The sequence below is a fragment of the Gavialis gangeticus genome, unplaced genomic scaffold, assembly GCF_001723915.1.
Source record: "Gavialis gangeticus isolate Ggan-Ray unplaced genomic scaffold, GavGan_comp1, whole genome shotgun sequence".
NCBI lineage: Eukaryota > Metazoa > Chordata > Crocodylia > Gavialidae > Gavialis > Gavialis gangeticus.
This window is the reverse complement of record NW_017729026.1, coordinates 39,249,388-39,269,041: the sequence shown is the minus strand read 5'-3', so window position 1 is coordinate 39,269,041 and position 19,654 is coordinate 39,249,388. Positions and strand designations below refer to the sequence as shown.

General features: G+C 39.7%; 1 protein-coding gene across 1 annotated transcript in view; it reads right to left on the bottom strand.

Annotated features, from left to right (window-relative positions):
- The window catches only part of ASCC3 (activating signal cointegrator 1 complex subunit 3), a 684,038-nt gene that overhangs the window by 14,118 nt on the left and 650,266 nt on the right, over positions 1 to 19,654 (bottom strand). Inside the window, exon 37 of the mRNA XM_019520164.1 lies at positions 18,247 to 18,471. Coding sequence (XP_019375709.1) covers positions 18,247 to 18,471 — 225 coding nt within the window. The remainder of the gene's footprint in view (positions 1 to 18,246; positions 18,472 to 19,654) is intronic.

Genomic DNA, 19,654 nt, shown 5'->3' with positions numbered 1-19,654 from the left:
TTCTCTCTCTCATTTTGAGCAGAAATTCCATCCTGAATTTGATAAACCATCTCAAGGAACGCTTTATCCAAGCTGATAAATTTCTGTGTCTGTGAACTGACATTTTCTGACAAAATCAATTTAACTGAATAAAGTCCCAACCAAATTGATTCACAACCACCTGTCCAATCAGACCATACTACCATATTTACTCATATCCAAGATGAGATATTTTCCCCATTTAACATTGAGGAAAAAAGCTTCATTTTGGATTCAAGTACGAGGCAGTGAGGGCACAGGGAGCTGGTGTCTGCCCTCTTGCCACCTCTGCTGTCCCTGGTTGCTCCCCTGCCTGTCTCCCCACTGCAGCCTTGGGCCCCCTTGCCCCTACCACCACTGCACTCCCTGTGCCCCACCTGCCTCTGCTGCATCCTTTTGCTCCACTCCAGCAAGTACTGGCCCCACTGCAGCCCGAGGCATGAAGCACAGCCCCAGCCTGGCCTGATAGCAGTGGCATAGTGGCTCTGGCATTTATGAATGGGTGGGCAGACATAGGGGGCAAAAGACAGGGGTCAAGCTGCTTGACCCCCTGCCCCTCACTGCCTGCCCTACCACCCCTAATAATTAGAATCTATTTATTGGGGGTTGACTTAAAGTCAAGGTCTTGGATTCAGGTAAATATGGTACTACTTATAACTAAGCCATAGATAGTTTCCAGTTCCATTTGCAATTTTATTTAGTTAATTTTTAAAATTCAAAAGGATGTAGCTAGCTTAAGGCCCAATTCTGCAAAGACCTAAACATATGCTCAGCTTTATGCACTGTGAGCAGTTCCAAGTATTTCACTGGGATGCCACAGTGTGTACATTAAGCATGTGGATAAGTCTTTGTAAGATTGGACCTACACTCTTTCAAGTTGGTATAAAAGCATCTCTCAGAACTTTTCCAAAGGATACCAAATCAAAACATTTTTTTCAACACAGTATTTTTATACTGAATTCAACTTCACAAATTTACTGTAGACTATGCATATTTTACAACAGTTGTTTGGATTCACAGAAGCATTTTTAGTTGATGAAAGAGATTCTAGTAAAATATGTTTGTTTTTCAAACTGCAATAATAATAATAAACATAGCACTGAGAAGTCTTTGTTTTAGAGACTGCTAATTGAATTTAAATGTGTATTTTTAAAAGCTAATTGTCAGGTAAGAAATTTGAGGTTTAATTAAAATTTTGGAAAGCGGTTACAAAAACAAGTTCAGGAATGCTCAATAATCATTTTCAGTTTGGTGCTTTTGGAAATATTAGGCAGTGTCCTTACTAGTATTTTCCTAATCCACATTCTTATTTTTTGGTCCTTGCTACGTTACATATTTTACACCATTAACTGGTTAATTACACAATAAATTTAAACTGGCTACATATACAAAGTAACTATCATACAATAAAAATTACTATACAGCTATAACAAGAGCCAACCAACTATAAAGTTAATGCTTGAAAATGTGTGCAACTCTATAGCTGGTTTCTATCTGGCTTTAATATGAATGTGTAGCTGGGCCCTTAAAGATAGAAACCTCTAGTTTCCTTTTTTTCAGACTACACTTAAGACATGTTATTTTAAGACAAATGATATTATTTTATGCTTCCTTGAGAAAGCACATACTTGCAATACTTCTGACTCATTTTACAGCCCACCAGTGGAATGATGAGAAGCTGTCCATATTAGTCTGTACATTTAATCAAATGTTTTACAGACAAACAAAAGGCAGCATTTACTTAAGGCAAACTAAACAGTGAAATCTTCTTTAAACAAAGGAGTTGTTTACACATGCAGAGCTGTTTCAATTAAATTACACTGATTCTGAAGAAATGCTCAGTTTAAAGACACACAAGCTGGTTTCAGTAATGGCCAGACACACAGCTTACTTCAGTAGTTTACAATGCCATTTCAACAGGTTTTATTTCAGGCCAGGGTGATAAGATCAATGACACACAGAAAAATATTTTAAGTTACCCTAAAATGCCCTGGTTCTGCCCCATTTCTCATGAAACTTGTGCCCTGCAGCTAATGACGTTTTGCAATTTTTTGGGTGGCGGGAACTTACCTTGATTTAGGACTGACATTTTCCCCTTGCCCTACACAGACAGATTTGCTTTTACAGATATATATTTGTACCTAAGTGTGATATATATACACATATATTTGAATGTATACAGTATAACCTCATAAATTCTTGAAAATCTGGCACTTTTTAAACATACATTACATAGGGGACTAGCGGTGGCCGGTCCAGAAGCAGTGGAGGGGGAAGACTGCAATGCAGCAGCTGCCGCTGCCATCCACCACCCCATCCCACTGCTCCACATGTGGCCACTGCTACCCGCCCCACCCTGCCCTGTGACTGGCTGTCACTCTGATTTAAAAAATCTGGAATTTTAAAATTTCCGGCAGGTGCTCGGTCCTGAGCATGCCGGATTTGTGAGGTTCTACTGTATTATCTTGTTAGTACCTTCCAAATAGAATTCTCCAGCTACTTCATATGTCTTACGTAGCGTCTGACAAAATAGGCTGTCACCCATGAAACATCATGCCTTTCTGAATCAGTTAGTTTGTAAGGCCTCATACAGATATTCAGTTTCTCCTGGGAGAGTTGCTGCTCTTCCTGGAGAAACCCAAGGTGCCACCCTGTCCTGACTTCTGCCTGACTTCAAACTAACACGGTTAACTACCTGTCTGCATTTCTTGGTTTTGTTGTTACGCAGACAAACATGAAGGGAGCAACTTCACAGCCTACGGACATGTGATTATTCACACACAGATTTCCAGGCACATGGAAAGAAGAGTTACCCTCAGCATTTATGAAGGAGAGGATTACCTCATAGTCCATACTTTTCACCTACCAAGACTGTGCTACATCAACTCTTTTCCTAGGTCCTCATACATTAGGCAGAGGCATAAGTTACAATTTTGGCACCCTGGGTGTGTGGGGGAAACAAGAACTTACCTCTTTGTGCAGGGGCTGCTATGGCATTAGTGGTGCAGGCTGCTGCTGCCCTGAACACTGGTGGATGCTGCGGTGGAGGGGCAGATTCCCCAGAAGCACCCATTCTGGCATGCCCTCTGAATCAGTACCCAGGGAGGGTGCCTCCCGCCTGCAACAATTTACACTAGTGTATCTAGGGCTAGATCCTATTCCATCTATTATGCATTTATATGGACTTAAGTACTTAAGTATGATTCCATTCCACCCTGTTCAGGTCCCTGGAAATCCAATAATGCATCAAATTTTTATAAAACACTGTTACCTTACACTTGAGTCATAAAAATAGCAGCAAGAAGGAAAGAGAACCTTTCCCCTTTTGTGTTACCAGTTTTTCAGGGTCTCAAGCATGGTGGAACAGAATCTGCCCTCTAATGTCCACTTCTCTTTTCTATCTCTGGCTTTCTGTGTTGCACATACACTCTTCCTTCTCTTTTCAGTTTTTTCCATTCTGAGAGCATGGGCAGACCTTTTGCTTCACAAGTCAGATGGGCTTGCCAGATCTATTTGTGGGCCAGATCGAGCAGATGGGCCAGATCTGGTCCACAGCAAGGCTTGGATCTGGCACATATGTGACCCCAATCCAGCCACGTGCCAATTGGCCAGCCTAGTCCCAATATGGCCAAATGCCAGTGGCGTGGCTTGGGCCTGAGCCTAATCTAGCCCCAACCTGGGGGGAGCTCTGCAGGTTGGATACAAGAATTCCATGGGCTGGATTTGGTCCACAGGCTGAAGAGCATCCCTGGTCTAACTTACACCCTTGTAGCTTTCATCCATGACTTTTTCAAAGAAAGCTCTACACTAGATTGAGTGAAGTTAAATTGGTTTACATATTTGTTATTTGTCTCCTATTTTTTATACAACTTTACAATCCTGGTTATACATGGATAAATTTGTCATCTCCCCATTCCCTGAGTTATCCTTTAATTATGCCCTTATCTCCCCCACTTAATTGCTGTAACTTTTACACAAATAACAGTATATACATAATTATTTTGTATACTGCATGAATGGCAATAAAAGCATGGCAATGTGCTTCCACTTTGCTGAGTGTTGTCCTTTTTGCAATCTGCTTTTGTTGATACACTTGCAATCACTTGCTTTTTACTAAACTAAAATTGGATTTTTTTTTGGTGGGAGGGAGTGAGAAGAGATGAGAAGGAAGAGAAAGCAATTTGCAACAAGCCACCCACTGAAGTTAACTGGAGGATCCTTTCAAATAGAAAATCTTACAGAAATTGATAGAGGCCTACAGACAGATATCCCGTAGGGAGTAACGAAAGCCTGTGTGTGTGAGACTGTGTTCCGCATTGTTACGAGGAATCCACATGGTAAATCCTCTTTTCCTCCCTATTTTCTGATCCTTCACCCATAGAATTTATTCACAGCATCTCTATCTTGATGTGAAATCCAAGACATTTACATTATGAAGGGGTCGGAACAATGGTAAAATTGGCTTGTTTCATTTGCTACCTTGGAAACCTACACACTTTCCATTTTCAGCTAAGTGTAAAACATACAGATGCTTGATACTCAAATGGAAATTGATATTCCTGTAAATACTCAAGCTAACAAATTGAACCATCCCATTTTCCAAATCGGGCATATATAAAACCTGGCAGCTAACTAGGGGAAAAAAATGCAACTGATCTGCTATTTCCAATAATTACTACTAGTAGTTATTTATATCATCAGGTCCCCCATATCTCATGAATAAGGTTTATTCTTTCTTGTTTTCCCTTTTTTCTCATTCCCTATCATAGCTCATCATCACTTATTATTTTTTGTCAGCATTCAACTTGATTTTTATGTGCTTTAAAAAATAATTCTAACATAGCTAGTTTTACCCCCATAAACCATTTAAAATGTTCAGATAATCTGATAAAATATAAAGAAATATACACATTGAAATCCATAATGAAATCTTGTAGTAAGTCATTTTCTAAATTTCATATAGATGATAATAGGCTAAGTTAATGTTCCACATGAAAAAATGGGATCTTCTCATTTTAATGTTACAAGGATTTCAGGATAAAGCTGGACATTTGTTATATCTATACGATTTTTCTGTAAAAGTGGAAGTGTGAGAAATTATGCAATAAATGTTCTAGTTGCAAATTAAAACAAACAGTTTATGGTAAATTACAAAGCAAATAAAAATACTTTTGATTCCCTTGTTAAATATAAAAGAGTGAATGAATAAATGAATAGGAGAGCACACAGAATACATACTATCTTCCACTTTGTTGTGAAGAAGGGAAGAGAGATGCACTCACATAGATCTTCATGAAACATTAGCACCTGAGCTTGTAAGCCTTCCAAACCAGGGACCTTGTCTTTCAGTCTCTGAACTGCCACAGACTGCTCCTTTGATTACATACATGACAGGACAGTAATGATGAGGTGTTGTATAGTGCTGCTTTGGCCTTTGTCTCATTAAATTTGACTAGACAATACTGAAGTGACTGGAAGTTCATGTTCTATATAAAATTAGAAGGTCTGATATTCAGTAACTGGGGACTTAATTCACTGTATGATGATATCCAGATTTGAGCATCCAAAAGATTTGAATAATATTTGATTCCCAACACAAAATAGGTTTTTTTTTCCTCTCTCACCTCCTAAAGAATGTATCCGATATAAGACCCCTAGCATATACTTCCATATGACTGCTTCCACTACGGAGATTTCAAAGAGCACTTGCGTAACTATTCTTTAAGGCCAGGTACAGACATTACACTTTTACTGGTATAAGTGATCAGAAACTGGTCCATACCCGGTAACAGAACAGAAGTCCAGCACACAAAGGCTGGTTTAAAATGGCAAAACTCGGTCTAAGATTTGCTCCCACCACCAAAGGGCAAGTGTGTGTTCTGTTTACTACCAATCTAAGCTGTGCCACTTACAGAAAACCATGCAACTCAAATCGATTCTGCCTTAGGCATTTTGATGGTCTGTATCTAGCCCAAGTGTTTTATGGGCAAACAAAGGTAAGCCAGATGCAGGTTCTGTCTTCTAATCTCAGTTGTTTTTCTGGGTAGCACACTTTTGTAATGCCAGGAGGATCCTCTTTTTGTTGTCCCTCAGATTCCTTTTCCCCATGTTTACTAGACAAAGATTTTCTCTCATCCCTTTACTCTGTGAAAACTCATGTCTCAGACTCCTCCCACTGCAAACAGATATGCTGTTGTTGAGGGCAGATAGTGCACGTGCTTATATGGGTGTCTCTTCTTCTGCCTGTAGGCCTTTTGGTTGGTCTACATCTGCTCTCTGCTACAGAAACAAGCACATACCGCAGAGTACCCCCATTGCTTTTTCCTGTTTAACAGTAGAAGGCAGGGCAGAGTAGCACCCAAAGGCACTTTTACATGTGCTCCGGCAGGGGGGTGGGGGTGGAAGTGATGCTTTAACTAAAATTTCCAGAGCCTCTAATTAAAGCACCACCGCATCGCCTGTATCAACATCCCCATGCTTAAAGATGGTGGTGGGGGCAGCTGAACTAAAGCTTGTTCGACAATTTTTAAGTGCAGGGATGCTAATATATGAGACGCAGAAGGCAGCTGGAGCGTAGCAACTGCCATACTCCAGCAGACTTGATTAATCGAGTCTTATCCGACACACTGGAATTCCAGCGCATTGGAGCAGCCTCTGAGCTCATGTATAGACACCTGTAGAGACTAGCTGGTTCAGAGAAGCATAAGCTTTTGCAGGTGACAGTCTACTTCCTCTGATACTATGTCCTGCCTTGTTCCTGACTTTGGACTAACACAGCTAACTACCTGTCAATCTTGGCAAAGATAGAAAAGAAAAACCTCTTGAAATGTGGCAACTATGAAGTTGACTAATTCTAGCCCCTAATATTAGCAGTTAAGATTATTAGCAGTTAGCAATAATGTTAAGACTCTGACATACTATTCAACATTTCAAGCAAGATCTGAAGGGGAAGACATTAAGAATCCAAATAGAAACTAACCACCATAGTAGAGGCTTAAATCAGTGGTGAAGATGATACAAGAAGCAGGCCCAGACATTCAAAGCCCATTGAGTCTTGTTAAGGGCAGATCAAATGCACCCTTTCTGTTAGCTCTTCATAATACAGGGATGTGATACTTTAATTTGACTTATTTAGATCCAATTCTAGTCTAGGGAATGGGATCTGAAAATTACTTTTTTGTCTAATTTGCCACAAATAAAGGACTCAAACTAATCCGATGGCTAAAGATTCCTTTCCTTATCGGAATGACTATTGTCTTCTACTCCTGAAATATAAAGTATATATTCCTGTTTCATTTTTGTGTATGTATGTGTGTGCATGAAGGGAAGAAGAGAGGTGGATAAGTGGCATGGAAAGGAATGGTGGTGCCAGAAGTGCCACTTCTCACTGGTAATTTTGAGACAGTTCAATGAATATTTACTTACTGAAATATACATACTTGTAAAATCAATCTAGCTATAGAAGCCATAGCTATTAATATGAAATTTGCCATTTTAAAAACTGGCTGTTGAGCTTCAATTTTTGTTACATGCTATTTTCCATGTTTTCTCACTTGAAAGGTAGATAGTCTGAAAATCTCAAGCCCAACTCAACTGCATAGACCCTGGAATAACTGAAATTGTATGATGAATACAATTTCCAGAGCCACTAAAATGACCAATCCTCAAAAATGCCCATTATTTTGAAATGTGAGGTGCAGGCTCATGGATTCTACAGGGCACAGGCTACACATTTGTATTCCAGGAATTTTTCTTTCATTGGGACTTTCACTTTTTAATAGGGTCTGTTATTATGGAATCCCAGTTGTGACTTCTGAATGAAGTCTGAGTTCCATTGGACACTTAAAATAGAGAGAGGTAGGTAGCTGTTTAGTCTGAAAGTCAGACAGAAGGCAGAGCAAGGTGGCACCTGGAGTTATACTTAGGAATTAACCTCTTTATTTTGTAGGAAAAATAGTGTACTTCCCCGAATTACAGCACTTCCTGAGTACAGAATGAATTCTGAAAATCTGCAAGTACATAAGTTTGTCTGTCAGTTAAAATTAAACAACTGGGTCATTTAAGTGTATTATTTCTGTCATCTTCATCTTTCTTCCAAACAACTTTAACAATGGAAGAAAGTTACTTCACATTTTCCATATATTTAAAATTAATATAAATAATATGTATTTGGATAAATAATAACTAAATAAATAATCTATATTTGGATTCCCCTGCCCCCAAAATACCTAGTTAACTCAAACTACCCATGATGTTTTAACTGTGAGATTATATAAACTAGAAGGAACAGATCAGGAACCTTCAAAGGGACCATAGTGACATTAGAGGTATCTCAGTCAATCACTGCTCTTCCTCCATATGGAATCTGGATTAAATAATGCCACTGGTGTCAATGAGGTATTATGAAGAGTTGGTGAGCTACTTGGCTCAACTTTCTTTAAAGATTCTCTGGATGCATGTTAATTTGGCATCAGTGATTGAAAATTTCTCCTTAGTTCTGTTGCTTCAGCTGAGGGCCATATAGAAACTCAACTTCAAGTACTGGAGTGTCATTGCTACTCTTTCTAACAACAACAGTTTCACCTAAGAGTTAAGCTTTTACTTAAAAGAAATCCAAAAAGTTGCAGTTAAGTTACTCAAACAGCTATGTGTTCCATCCCATTGTGATGCTTTGAAAGAGAAAGTGTGTGTGTATGTTTGAGCTTTAGGATCTGTTTAATCAGCTGGGAGCCACAAATGCCAACATGCATTAATCATAACCACATCATAATCTCATGATGTCACTAGAGGGCACATTTCTTTTCTTAATATACTTAGTTTTCTTTTCAATGTAACCATGAAAGTACAGGCCAAAATTTCTGTTTTGTTTCAAGGGCCAAATCAGTTTCAGATTCAACTGTGGAAAGCCAAATAGTCAAGTTCCAAAATTTTACTGATTAGAGCTCAATTGTCAAGTCTGTGTGGCTTTACCACTGGACAAGTAAGTAGCCTCCCTCCCCGACCCAAGGGTCTGGGGCTTCATATACTCCCCAAAACTAGGCAGGCATTTGTGCAAGCCCCAGGCCCAGATGCCTTGGGGTTCAGATGGCTCCAGTCTTGCATGATCTCAAAAGGCTGAGATCATGGTATCTCCCTGCTAGGTAGACTATGCAAGGCATTAGTCCAAAGTCAAAAGGTTCATGGTTTACCACATAGTTCACTGGGATGGTGCCACCAGAGTCTTAGTTGAGCATTTCAAGTCATGGTAAGCTATGACATTGCATACCTAGAATCCCGCTGTTGTGTCCTCTCTCAGCCTGGTGCATACGATTTGTGTGGCCCCCCTCTCCGTGACGACCCCACAACTCAGCACTGCTCAGTATGTGTGTACACTCCAGATACCTCCCACAAAGGAGCCATGTGCTAATTAGCCCCCACTCATGACTGGAACTGGGTGTTTTTGTCAAAAGTCTTGGCATGTTCCAAAAATGTATGTGCAGATGAGGTGCAAGGTAACCTGGTGTGTCTTCACCCCATGGAGGGTGGGATCACACCAATCATATGCACCAGGCTGACAGGGGCCAACAGAGGCATTCTGGGTGTGCAATGTCAAATGACTTGAAAAAGAGTCAGTGGTGACGGGGACTGTGTTCAGTAGGCACTACCATTTATCTTATTCAGATGGGCTGTACTAGTCTACCCTTGCGGTCGATTCCCATCAGCAAGTTTGCCCAGTGTGGCCCATGTGTTTTACAGTCATGCTCAGTGATGGAGGCATTTAATCAACTTCATAGTTGGTTTCCAATGCTGAGCACAAGCTGCTTTTGGTAGCAGTTTAATAACAGACAGTATATTTAGTGAGATTTCTTTGTATGCGATTATAAGATAAGAGGCTTTATTTCCCATGCCAAATTGGGGGAAAATCTCATTGTGGAATCAAGTAAAAATGGTAAATGTAACAACCTTGTAATGTTCTTTTAGTCTGAAATCAGTAAAACATTCTCTCAGCCAAGTTCCACTTATACACAGTTTTTTGCTTGCAATTACACTGAAGCTGCAATTAAAGTACAGGCCAAATTTGCCAGCTCTTTTAAAATAATTGGAATTATGCTCTATTTAGATTAGCTAAGGATCTGGTCATAGTTTGTAACAAATATAGATGTTAATATGCAAAAAATTTACCATTTTCCTGAAAACTATAAATACAGAATAATGCTAAATCTTATGTGGATATGCTTCTAATCTAGAAGTCATATACACCAGTGTAGCTTTACATTATATATCACATCTAATCCAAGGTCATAAGGCATAGCTACAACATTTTTCCAGAAGTATGCTATATATACTATAGTTTATATTTATACTATAAATACTATACCTTTATTTTTTAAATTAAGATTACCATGTCTCAAACCACCAATGAAAAATTTACTAAGCCAATGATAACATAATCTGTTTAAGCAAATCAATTTAGGGTTAGAACCTTTGGAAACTCGTATATTGGCTTATCAGCATATTTTGAATTAGACAGCTCCAGAAGCTTCATAGCCCTGGACAACATAGTTTTGAAATTATTTGTGCTCTGCAAAACTTAAAATAATGTTCTTTCAATTTGTTTTCTAGAATTCAAATTCTGGACAAGTTGGCTAATGCATTAAATTAAATCGGACTTAAATAGCCGGGTTGCTTTAGCTTCACAGGAAAGAAAATATGGCTTACCTTATTAGGGATTCATTTAGTAGTAGGGCAGATGGCACTCCTTTTATATTGTTCTCTGTACCCCTCTCCCTCAACACAGTTCATACAATGTTTTCACCTCCCTCTTCCAAAGGCTTTGCTATCCATTGCTACACACTCAGTTTTCCATCCCCCACTATCATGAGGATCTCACTGATGCATGCAAATTAAGCCTTCCCAGCTTCTTTGTAAGATTCTCTCTCTGTTACTTTCTTCACTCTCTAGTCTCTGTAGTAATATTATTAATGTACTAAGAGCGAAGGAAAGAACAAAGCATCTATTCTACATAGCTGGGAGAGTGGAAGCCTCTGTCTCACTGACTTTGCTTTAAACAATGGTACAGAGATTGAAGTAGCCCTGGAATGTAATGATAGCAATACAAACAAGATAATACATTAGCCAACTTGTTCAGAAAGGGAGTCCTAGAAACTGAATTTATTCTTAAATTGCTATTAATTTACAAATTAATGTATTGTACCAGGCCAAAAAACCTTAAGCACAGTAAAATAATTTAAAAAAAAGTCTTATGGCAAAGGACAACCTGAATAATATAAACAAATCCTAGTTTTTTTAAAAAGAAAAAAATTCAGTTTAAAAGTTTATGCCAGTCTACAAAAAAGAGTATTTTTCTCAAGTTATATCTGTCCTCTTTTAAAGTTAGGGTCAATTCCCAAGCAATAATACAACATTTTGACAATAATTAAAATATTTAAAGTGCATATATAAAAATCCTTTCCAACAGCAACAGTTATTCCCAGTAACTTTCTCCTGAACTTTTAGCCCCATAAGGTTAGCATTCAGGAAGCTCAGCTGCTGTCTAACAAACTTAATTAATCAAAAAGTCATTTCCGAGCTGTAACTATGAGTAAAAGTGCTTCAAGTGCGCTAGCAAGCCTACAAGTTAATCAAAATGCTAATGCAGTACAAATTAAAGTTGTGATTAACATTTCACAGTAGCTGCTTAAGTGAATTGATCACACAAATGGGTTAAGCATTAGTCATTTCCTCAAGCTCCAACTGGGAAAAGGTTTGTCATGGATGGGGGAGGAATTGTACATAAGTAGCACCAAATCATCATTAAAGTGTCACCAAGATGCCACCATACAATGTTTTACAAACATATAAATTGTTTACTCCCCAAAAATCAAGTTAAAAGCCCATTAATGTACAAAATAACATATGTACCTTTGTAAGGGCAGGAGGCACGCTACTTTAACATTTTTTTAACATATAGGCACTTTTGCTATACATTTCTGTAAATGGACACTACCATTGTTGCAAACACTTGAGAGGAAGATTTTGATTATTCTGTTGCTTCTATTATCTTGAGCAGTGAAAATATGAATCCAAATATAGAAGAAGGTAATATTAAAACCTAACTGAATCTGACCGCTACCACTGCAAATATAGAACACAAATGCCAAATACAGAACACAAATATATGTACTAGCTAAGGGCAGAGTCCCGGCCCTGAATGTGTTTCAAGAAATTCTTCTATACTTAAAGTTTATTTGGTTTTCCCCTCCTGTCTCCCCTTCAAAGGGCTCCCTGTTTATTTATAGTTACACACGCATCCCTTCAAATAGAGTGACTATCCCCTGCTTCAGACACACCTTGACAATTCTTAAATACACAGCCATAAAATAGATCATTGCTGTAGTCCCCTCCCTCCAACCATTAATCAACATATCTACAGCAACCAGCAATAACCCAGCAGCTAAAAACCTACTTAAGATCTTTAAGATTTCCCATCAGAGCCTTCCCATTTTTCCACAGCTAGGGAAAATAAATAGGTCTGAGAACATGCTGCAAAGGTCAATAATCTGGTGGGGGAGGGAGGTGGGGGGGTGAAGGAGTTGAATGAACAGGTGGGAAGTGGAAATAAAGTTATAGGCTGAGGAGCATTTTCTCTCTCATGTACGGTGGACTACAGCTCAGATACCCTGTTGATCATAGAGATGTTGCTGAGGATGGTTAGACATGACTCCCTATAGAGCTGTTCAGCCAGGTCTGTCAGAAGATTCTTTTATTAAATACTGTAGTGCATAAGTTAAACAAATCAGAATACTTGTATGAGATCTTACTGCTGCACATGCATGCAGTAAAGGTCCTTCTGAAAGTCAGCTAATGCCTAAGTAATATGTTAATTGCAATAAACTCATTACTATTATATTGTGCCTAACTAGCACATCACATTCTACATAAGAAGAAAAGATCCCTGCCTAGAAGGGCTTATAATCTAATTCTGGATGTGGCATAATGAAAGCAGAAACAAAACACTGATGAAAGGCAGGGGGTTACAGCAGTAAAACTGCATTGTTCCTCAGTTAAGACATGCACGTTTCTCACTGCAAACTGCACTTCATTTTACAGTTCCAAATCTGACTGCTCTTCTGTCTCCTCTCAATGTACAGGTATCCTACTGAGATGAGCTTAACACATCCATAGGCAAACACTCCTCAAAGGTTAAGGCTGAGCTCTATGGCAGTCCTACTCCCTGGCAATACTAAAATATTTTATCAACGATTATACTACAAGTGGAGGTTCGTGGCCAATCCAAATGCAAAGCCAGCTACTATTCATATTATTTCTCAGTAAAAATGACTGCCCTGTTGAATATGAGACTGATTGTATTACTACCTCAATTATCCATTTCAATTAATACAAACATAGTAGGCAGTTTCAGAACAGTAGCATAAGAGCTGATCACAGCCAAGAGATATAAGGCTTGAGAAGAGAATCAAAAAAGATTACAGGTATTCTTTTTACAGTACATTTACAGCACATTGTCCTAAATCAGGGAGTGACAAAGATGAGGTATTCCTCCTACACTAAGAAGTATACTATACAAAATACTAGACGATCATTTAGTTACAAATAAAACCAATTTTTATCCTCCACTTTTAACTATCTTCTCCAAAGAACTGAAGAAATACAGGTGAGTTATGCAGGTGAAGTGCTGGTATGTTTGACCCATCCCACTGAGTCCTGCACCTGCACCTTCTTCCACTCAGAGAAGCAGCAAGTGGCATATTGGACATAAGGATATGGTACAGCAGTTTCTTAAAAATAAAATATTGTGGATTCGAGTGTTGTCATAGTCATGATGATTCAGGAAGCACACAGCATTTTTTGTGATGACTTTTATTGGACCAACTGCATGGTTGGGAGAGCTATTGGGCAAGCTTGCAGGCATCAAGTGTCCTTCCTCAGGTGACATATTATAGGAGTGTTTATAGGCTTCACATGACACTGCATAATTGTGCTATATAAAAAGAAATTACCTCTGCCCTGGAAATCTCACACTATATCCAGAAAAGACAAAAAGACAAAGGGTGGGAGAAATGAAGTGTTATCTTCAAATTTTCCAAGTGGGAAAATTAGGCATAAATCAATTAAGTGACCTGCTGCCCAAGATCACACAGGATGTCTATGGCAGAGCTGGAAACTGAACACACACTTCCTGAGTCACTACCCAGTGTCTTAAATCTAGAATCCTGTGTTAGTTCTTATCACTTATTTTTCAGTGTGGGGACAGAGCCATGCATACTGAAAACTTGTACAGTTCGATCAGTTCGATTTTTTGGCCATTACCTGGGAAGCAGCAAAAACTGGTATTCAGCTACCAGGAAAATCACATTACATTTCCCTGTACTTGTGAAGCAAATGGAATGTATTTCATAGCCCAGTTGTATATAATTAGATGGACTATGAAACTGCTATATCACACACCTTATTATAAGGAACTAAACCCATGCCTATTAGGTTTAATAACAGCAAGTCTTCTGCGAAGCACACTTGTCCCATTTTCTTCGGCACAATTAAATTTATCTACAAGGATAATACACCATTTGCTGTAACTGGTTTATTGTTCTGTAAAATGGAAAATCTGCTCTTTTACCCTTTAATTGGCATTTGCCATCAAAACTTAGGAGAATACCCTGTATTTAAAGCTTGTCTAAAACTATCCTAACTATACAATTGATTCAATAGAAGAGATCACCCACAAAAATTCTTCCCTTTTGTCCCAAATATATTTCAATATACAATTTTAATAGAAAAGGAAAATGTTGTCCTCAGAAAAATAATTTTATAGTAGTAGTGGCAAGCACTTCTGATCAGACAGATTTTGACCAATGAATTAAGTGAACCCAGCTAATATGTACTTTTGTTAACAGTGAAAGAGGGTTAGGCAACAGAAATTACACTTTACAAGTAATCAGAGGAATCCTCAGTCTAAAACGTTACTTTAAGGTAGAAGATAAAATGTGTCCATCCCAGAGGGATCCTGAAAAACAAGTCATGGCAACCACAACATGTGACTGATACATTAGAGCAGGGGTAGGCAACATTTTTTGGCTGGAGTGCCAAAAAACACCACAATGCCTACTTCGGAAGGTGGCGGAGTGCCAGCATGGCAGAAAAACAAAATGAGGGCGGGGGTACATGGCAGGATGCCCTGCTTGTGCCCCTTGCCCCCCACCCAAAGCCCCTGCCCCCCAGCCCTGCTGCCCCTTCCCCCCCACCCAAAGCCCCTGTTCAGGCTCTGGGCAGCTGCAGCAAGCAGCGAGCAGGCTGCAAACAGCTGCATGGGGCTCATCACCTCCGTGCCAGGAGCAGGGGAGAGACCAGGGCTGCAGTGCCCCAGGCCCCTCCCACACCACCCTCTCTGAAATGTGGGTGCGCGTGCCGGTGTGGAGCTGGTGCCAGAGCCTGGCACAGCTGTTTGGAGCCTCCTGGCTGCAGCTGGCCCTGGTTCTGGGGAGCTGCTGCCAGCTGGGATCCTGAGCTGGGATGCTGCAAGCCCTGCTGGGAGCAACCCAGGCTCCGTCACTGGCAGCAGCTACCCGGAGCTGGGGCTGGCTGCAGCATGCCAAGCAAAATGGCCTCGCGTGCCATGCTCAGCATGCGTGCCAGGGGTTGCCGACCCCTGCATTAGAGGCATATCTTTAAAAATGAGAAGGAAGACTTCAGAAGGCTCCTCTCTCAGGAAATAAATTAATTGTTTAAAACAGGTTTATCTGGTTAGTTTGCAAACTGTTCCTTTTTGTCCAAAATGAATATTTGAAAAGATGATGTTGGTGAGAATGGGGGCAGGAATATGAATGACCAGACGTGTATTCTCTTTTCAGGAATACAAGATAGAAGATGAAAGATGCATGGGAATCTGGACAGGAAAAAGGATTTATATGGCAGTAAAAGGTGGAGATCTGCAGGAGTGTGAGACAGGATGCAAACCCAGGCCTTTCTGCTGAGTCATAAAAATTTGAAAAGGTTTGGTAATGTTACTATATTGGTACTCTCAAAGCAGCAGTTTTGGGGAAGTCTGTGGATGATTTGCTTATTGCCAGGTGTCACAACTTCATTTTTTGTTTGGTCACATATTGAAGGTTATCTACGTGAACTTAACGGGTAGAGACTTAAGAATTAGCAAATACATAAATATATGGAATATAAAATGAAAGTCTCCAACAAAAATTATTGGCTTTCCAGGCTGTTAAAAACCTTCAGTTTGATTCCTGATGCATGTGCATGGATACTACGTGTACATGGGAACTACTACACACAGAGTAAACAGATACTTCTACCACTGAGTTCCCTCTTCACAACTTTTATCTTTTTTTTCATACCTCCTGACCTAGAGTTCATCAACAGGTCAGTACCAGGAAAAAAGGTAACAACCAGTACGTAACCCTGTCTATTGCTTAGACACTAGGAACTTTAACCTTAGTTTGGAAACCGTGACTAATAAGATGAAGCAAATATTCTCCCAAGAGGCTGAAACCATGTACCAGTTTCAAGCACAAATGTGTTGGTACGCTTTTCTCTCTTTTTAAATTGCTTTTTATCCTTCATATTGATGGGTGGTTAAAAAGGCACAATATAATTCAGAATTGTAACTTTTCAGAAGCTTTTGTTCCATTTAATGGAACTCTGGAATATTTCACTTTTAAGGTGAAAACAATTTTCAAACGTTCCCTATCCTGGGATAGAGAGATGAAAAATATATATGCCTTAGCATTCCAGGGAAAATATTTGTACCGAAAGCCTCAGACCCTGGGTACTGCATTGATACTCTGTAGTTCATAGTGAACTTTCCTGGTAAAAGTGTTGCCATAATTAATAGTGGGACTTCTGCTATTCACTGGCCTGACACATCCAGTGAAGAAAATGCATGCGTGTGTGCACACACACAATATTCTGAAGGTGAATTTTGTGTTTTGCAGCATCTATAGCAGTTTTAAGAGCTGATAAAAGATTATTGTTGTTATACTGAATACTACTAACAGTGACAACGATGATGATAATAATGTGCCAATTTGAGGTTAGGTGCACAATATATCATATTCTCTCACATACAACACATTTTTTTCTCAAAAAAGCAGCTGCCGGTAATTGCAGCAAATACCGTAAATACAGGAAATATGGAAAGAATAGTTTCTGCCAGGTATAGGCAAAAACAAAAGTAATATCTACAGGGTGCAGAACACTGACACTAGGCTCTACTTCTTAGCTGCTGCTGCCTGATTACAAGGAAAGAACTTTTTAAAATTCATTCCACCTTTCAGAAACAAGATGTATATTACATTCTAGGGCCTGTTGTATCTTAGAAAATATAGTATGTAGTTAGATACAGTATTTCAAATGGACTACATGATCCAGCACAAGTCTAGAATGACAAGGTACATTTGTTTGTACAAACTGCAGGCCTGTTTAAGGTAATAGAGTTACACTCATTTGGATGTGGCCAGTGTGTGGCTATCCAGGGGTCAAAAACATTCACACACACAGAAAAAGTGGAGCATGCACGGGCAGTGTGTGCCGCTCAAAACCGGAGCCGGGCTTCCCGGAGCCATGCTGTGGCTGCTGGCCAGGCTCTGCACAGCGGAATCGTCTGCTGCAGTCCTGGGAGGCCCTCAGCCCAGTGCTGGCCCCAACCTCCGCTACACACCTAGGGTAACTTGCTGCACTCCAAAGCTCACATGTGACACAAGCATTCTGCAAGGTCACTAGTTGTCTCCAGGGAATCAAAAACATCCATGCTCCTGTGGAAGTGCCAATGGGTGCATCTACACATGCAATTAGGGTGAAAAAATAAATACTGGAGTATTTTGTGCCAGAGTTTATTGCTCCTAAGTGCAGCATGTACACATGGGCCTGGGACCACAGCACACTGAGCTGGAGTGGAGAAGCCCTAGGCTAACAGGGGACCTGGGGGAGCACGTGTAGATGCACCCATTGTGTATGGGAGAAGAGGTAGAGAAGCAATAAAAACTGCTGAACAAATACTAAATTATTTTGCTTACACTAAAGTGTTGGCTTAATAACTAAAATTATTGTTGCAATGCATTTGAACATTTCCTAGGTTGTTCCAGTCCCCAACAAAAATACACTGATAACTCAGCAGAAAGCAATTCAAATTGTTCCTAGACAATACATTTCACTACATTCCAATTCACTAATAACAAAATGGAAACCAGCAGCTATCAAATATATAATGAATTACAGTACCTGGCATATGCGAATAGCTTGGTCCAACACTGTCTTTGTATCAGTAGCATAATCTGGACAAGGCAGCATGGCACGACTAAAATGGGCTTGCAGCAGTAGGTGTGTTTTTGTATGTGAACTGTCAAATGAATAAGGATTGACTTCAAGGGGGAGATGCTTTGCCAGTTCACTGTTCATCTGATCTTCATTGTGTCTCACTGGAAGGTCTGTGTACTCTTCAGCATCCTTAAAAAAAAGGACAAAAAACAGTTTTATAAGACCATGAAATGCAAAATGTAATTGCAAGCAACTGGCAGGGTCTTTTTTCCTCTTTGAAATATTTAAAACCAAATATGTCAAAATTATTGAACACCTTTGAGTCTCTGGGGTTTTACTAAAAGCAACAACTCTATTCACAACACTTAAGAATTCTTTAGTTTACTCATTTGACAAAATCATGCTTATGTTAGAACATCCAAACAACCTTGAAGTATTTTAAATACTCTTTATATAGCTGAATTTTATGCTAATAAAAAGAGTAATGCTAATTTCATATGTACAGAAATAATATGCCTGTTAGTCAAATATAGTATTTCAGATAGGCTAAATGACCTCCCTGATGTCTCCTTCAACCCCAAATGGCTCAATGAGTGTTTTTAGAATTATTGAGAGGAGTCAATACTGCACATTTTCATTTCTCAGTGTTTTGGTTCCTTTTCATATTCAAAGACACTATGCCCTTGAAATGTTTAAAAGAAATGTTATAAATTAAATGTCCATGGAACAAATGACCGGTATCTAAATAATTATTAAAACTGCAAATCAACGTCTGGAGGAAAACCCAACTGTCTGTGCCTGAAGATGGACCTCTACCCCAGCTTTTTGCAAGAAACAAGGGTAGAGTGCTTTTGGAATGTGCATCTCTACCAACAGGTGTTCTGTGTTTTGCTTTGTAAGATTTTGGAGATGAGATCAAGACGGACTGGTCTGGTAGCCATGCCAGAGTGAGTGAATCCACCACTTCTCCTGAGGAGTAAGAATCTAACAGTAGCAGGGCTATTACATCCTCAAAAATATAGTTTTCACCTCCTCTCTCTCTGCCCACCTCCATACCCCTCATGCATCAAGCTAATCTACTGTTTGGTGTTGGAAGGATTTGCCCCTGAGGACCTCTCTAGATGTTCAGGGAAAGGTGTTATAGAATCTGATGCATGATCCACACAATCATACCTCCTGCCATGGCACACGATCAAGCATCAGGTCCAGTCATGTCTTATTGTCATTGCTAGGGGAGTCCAGGATCACAAAACCCAGGCTCCCCCTGCACCAGCTCCCACGGCTGCAAGCCTCATCAGCTTATGGGGCTTGCAGTAGGAGCAGCATGTGAAAACCTGGCCCCACTGGGAGCTTTGTCAGCTGATGAGGCTTT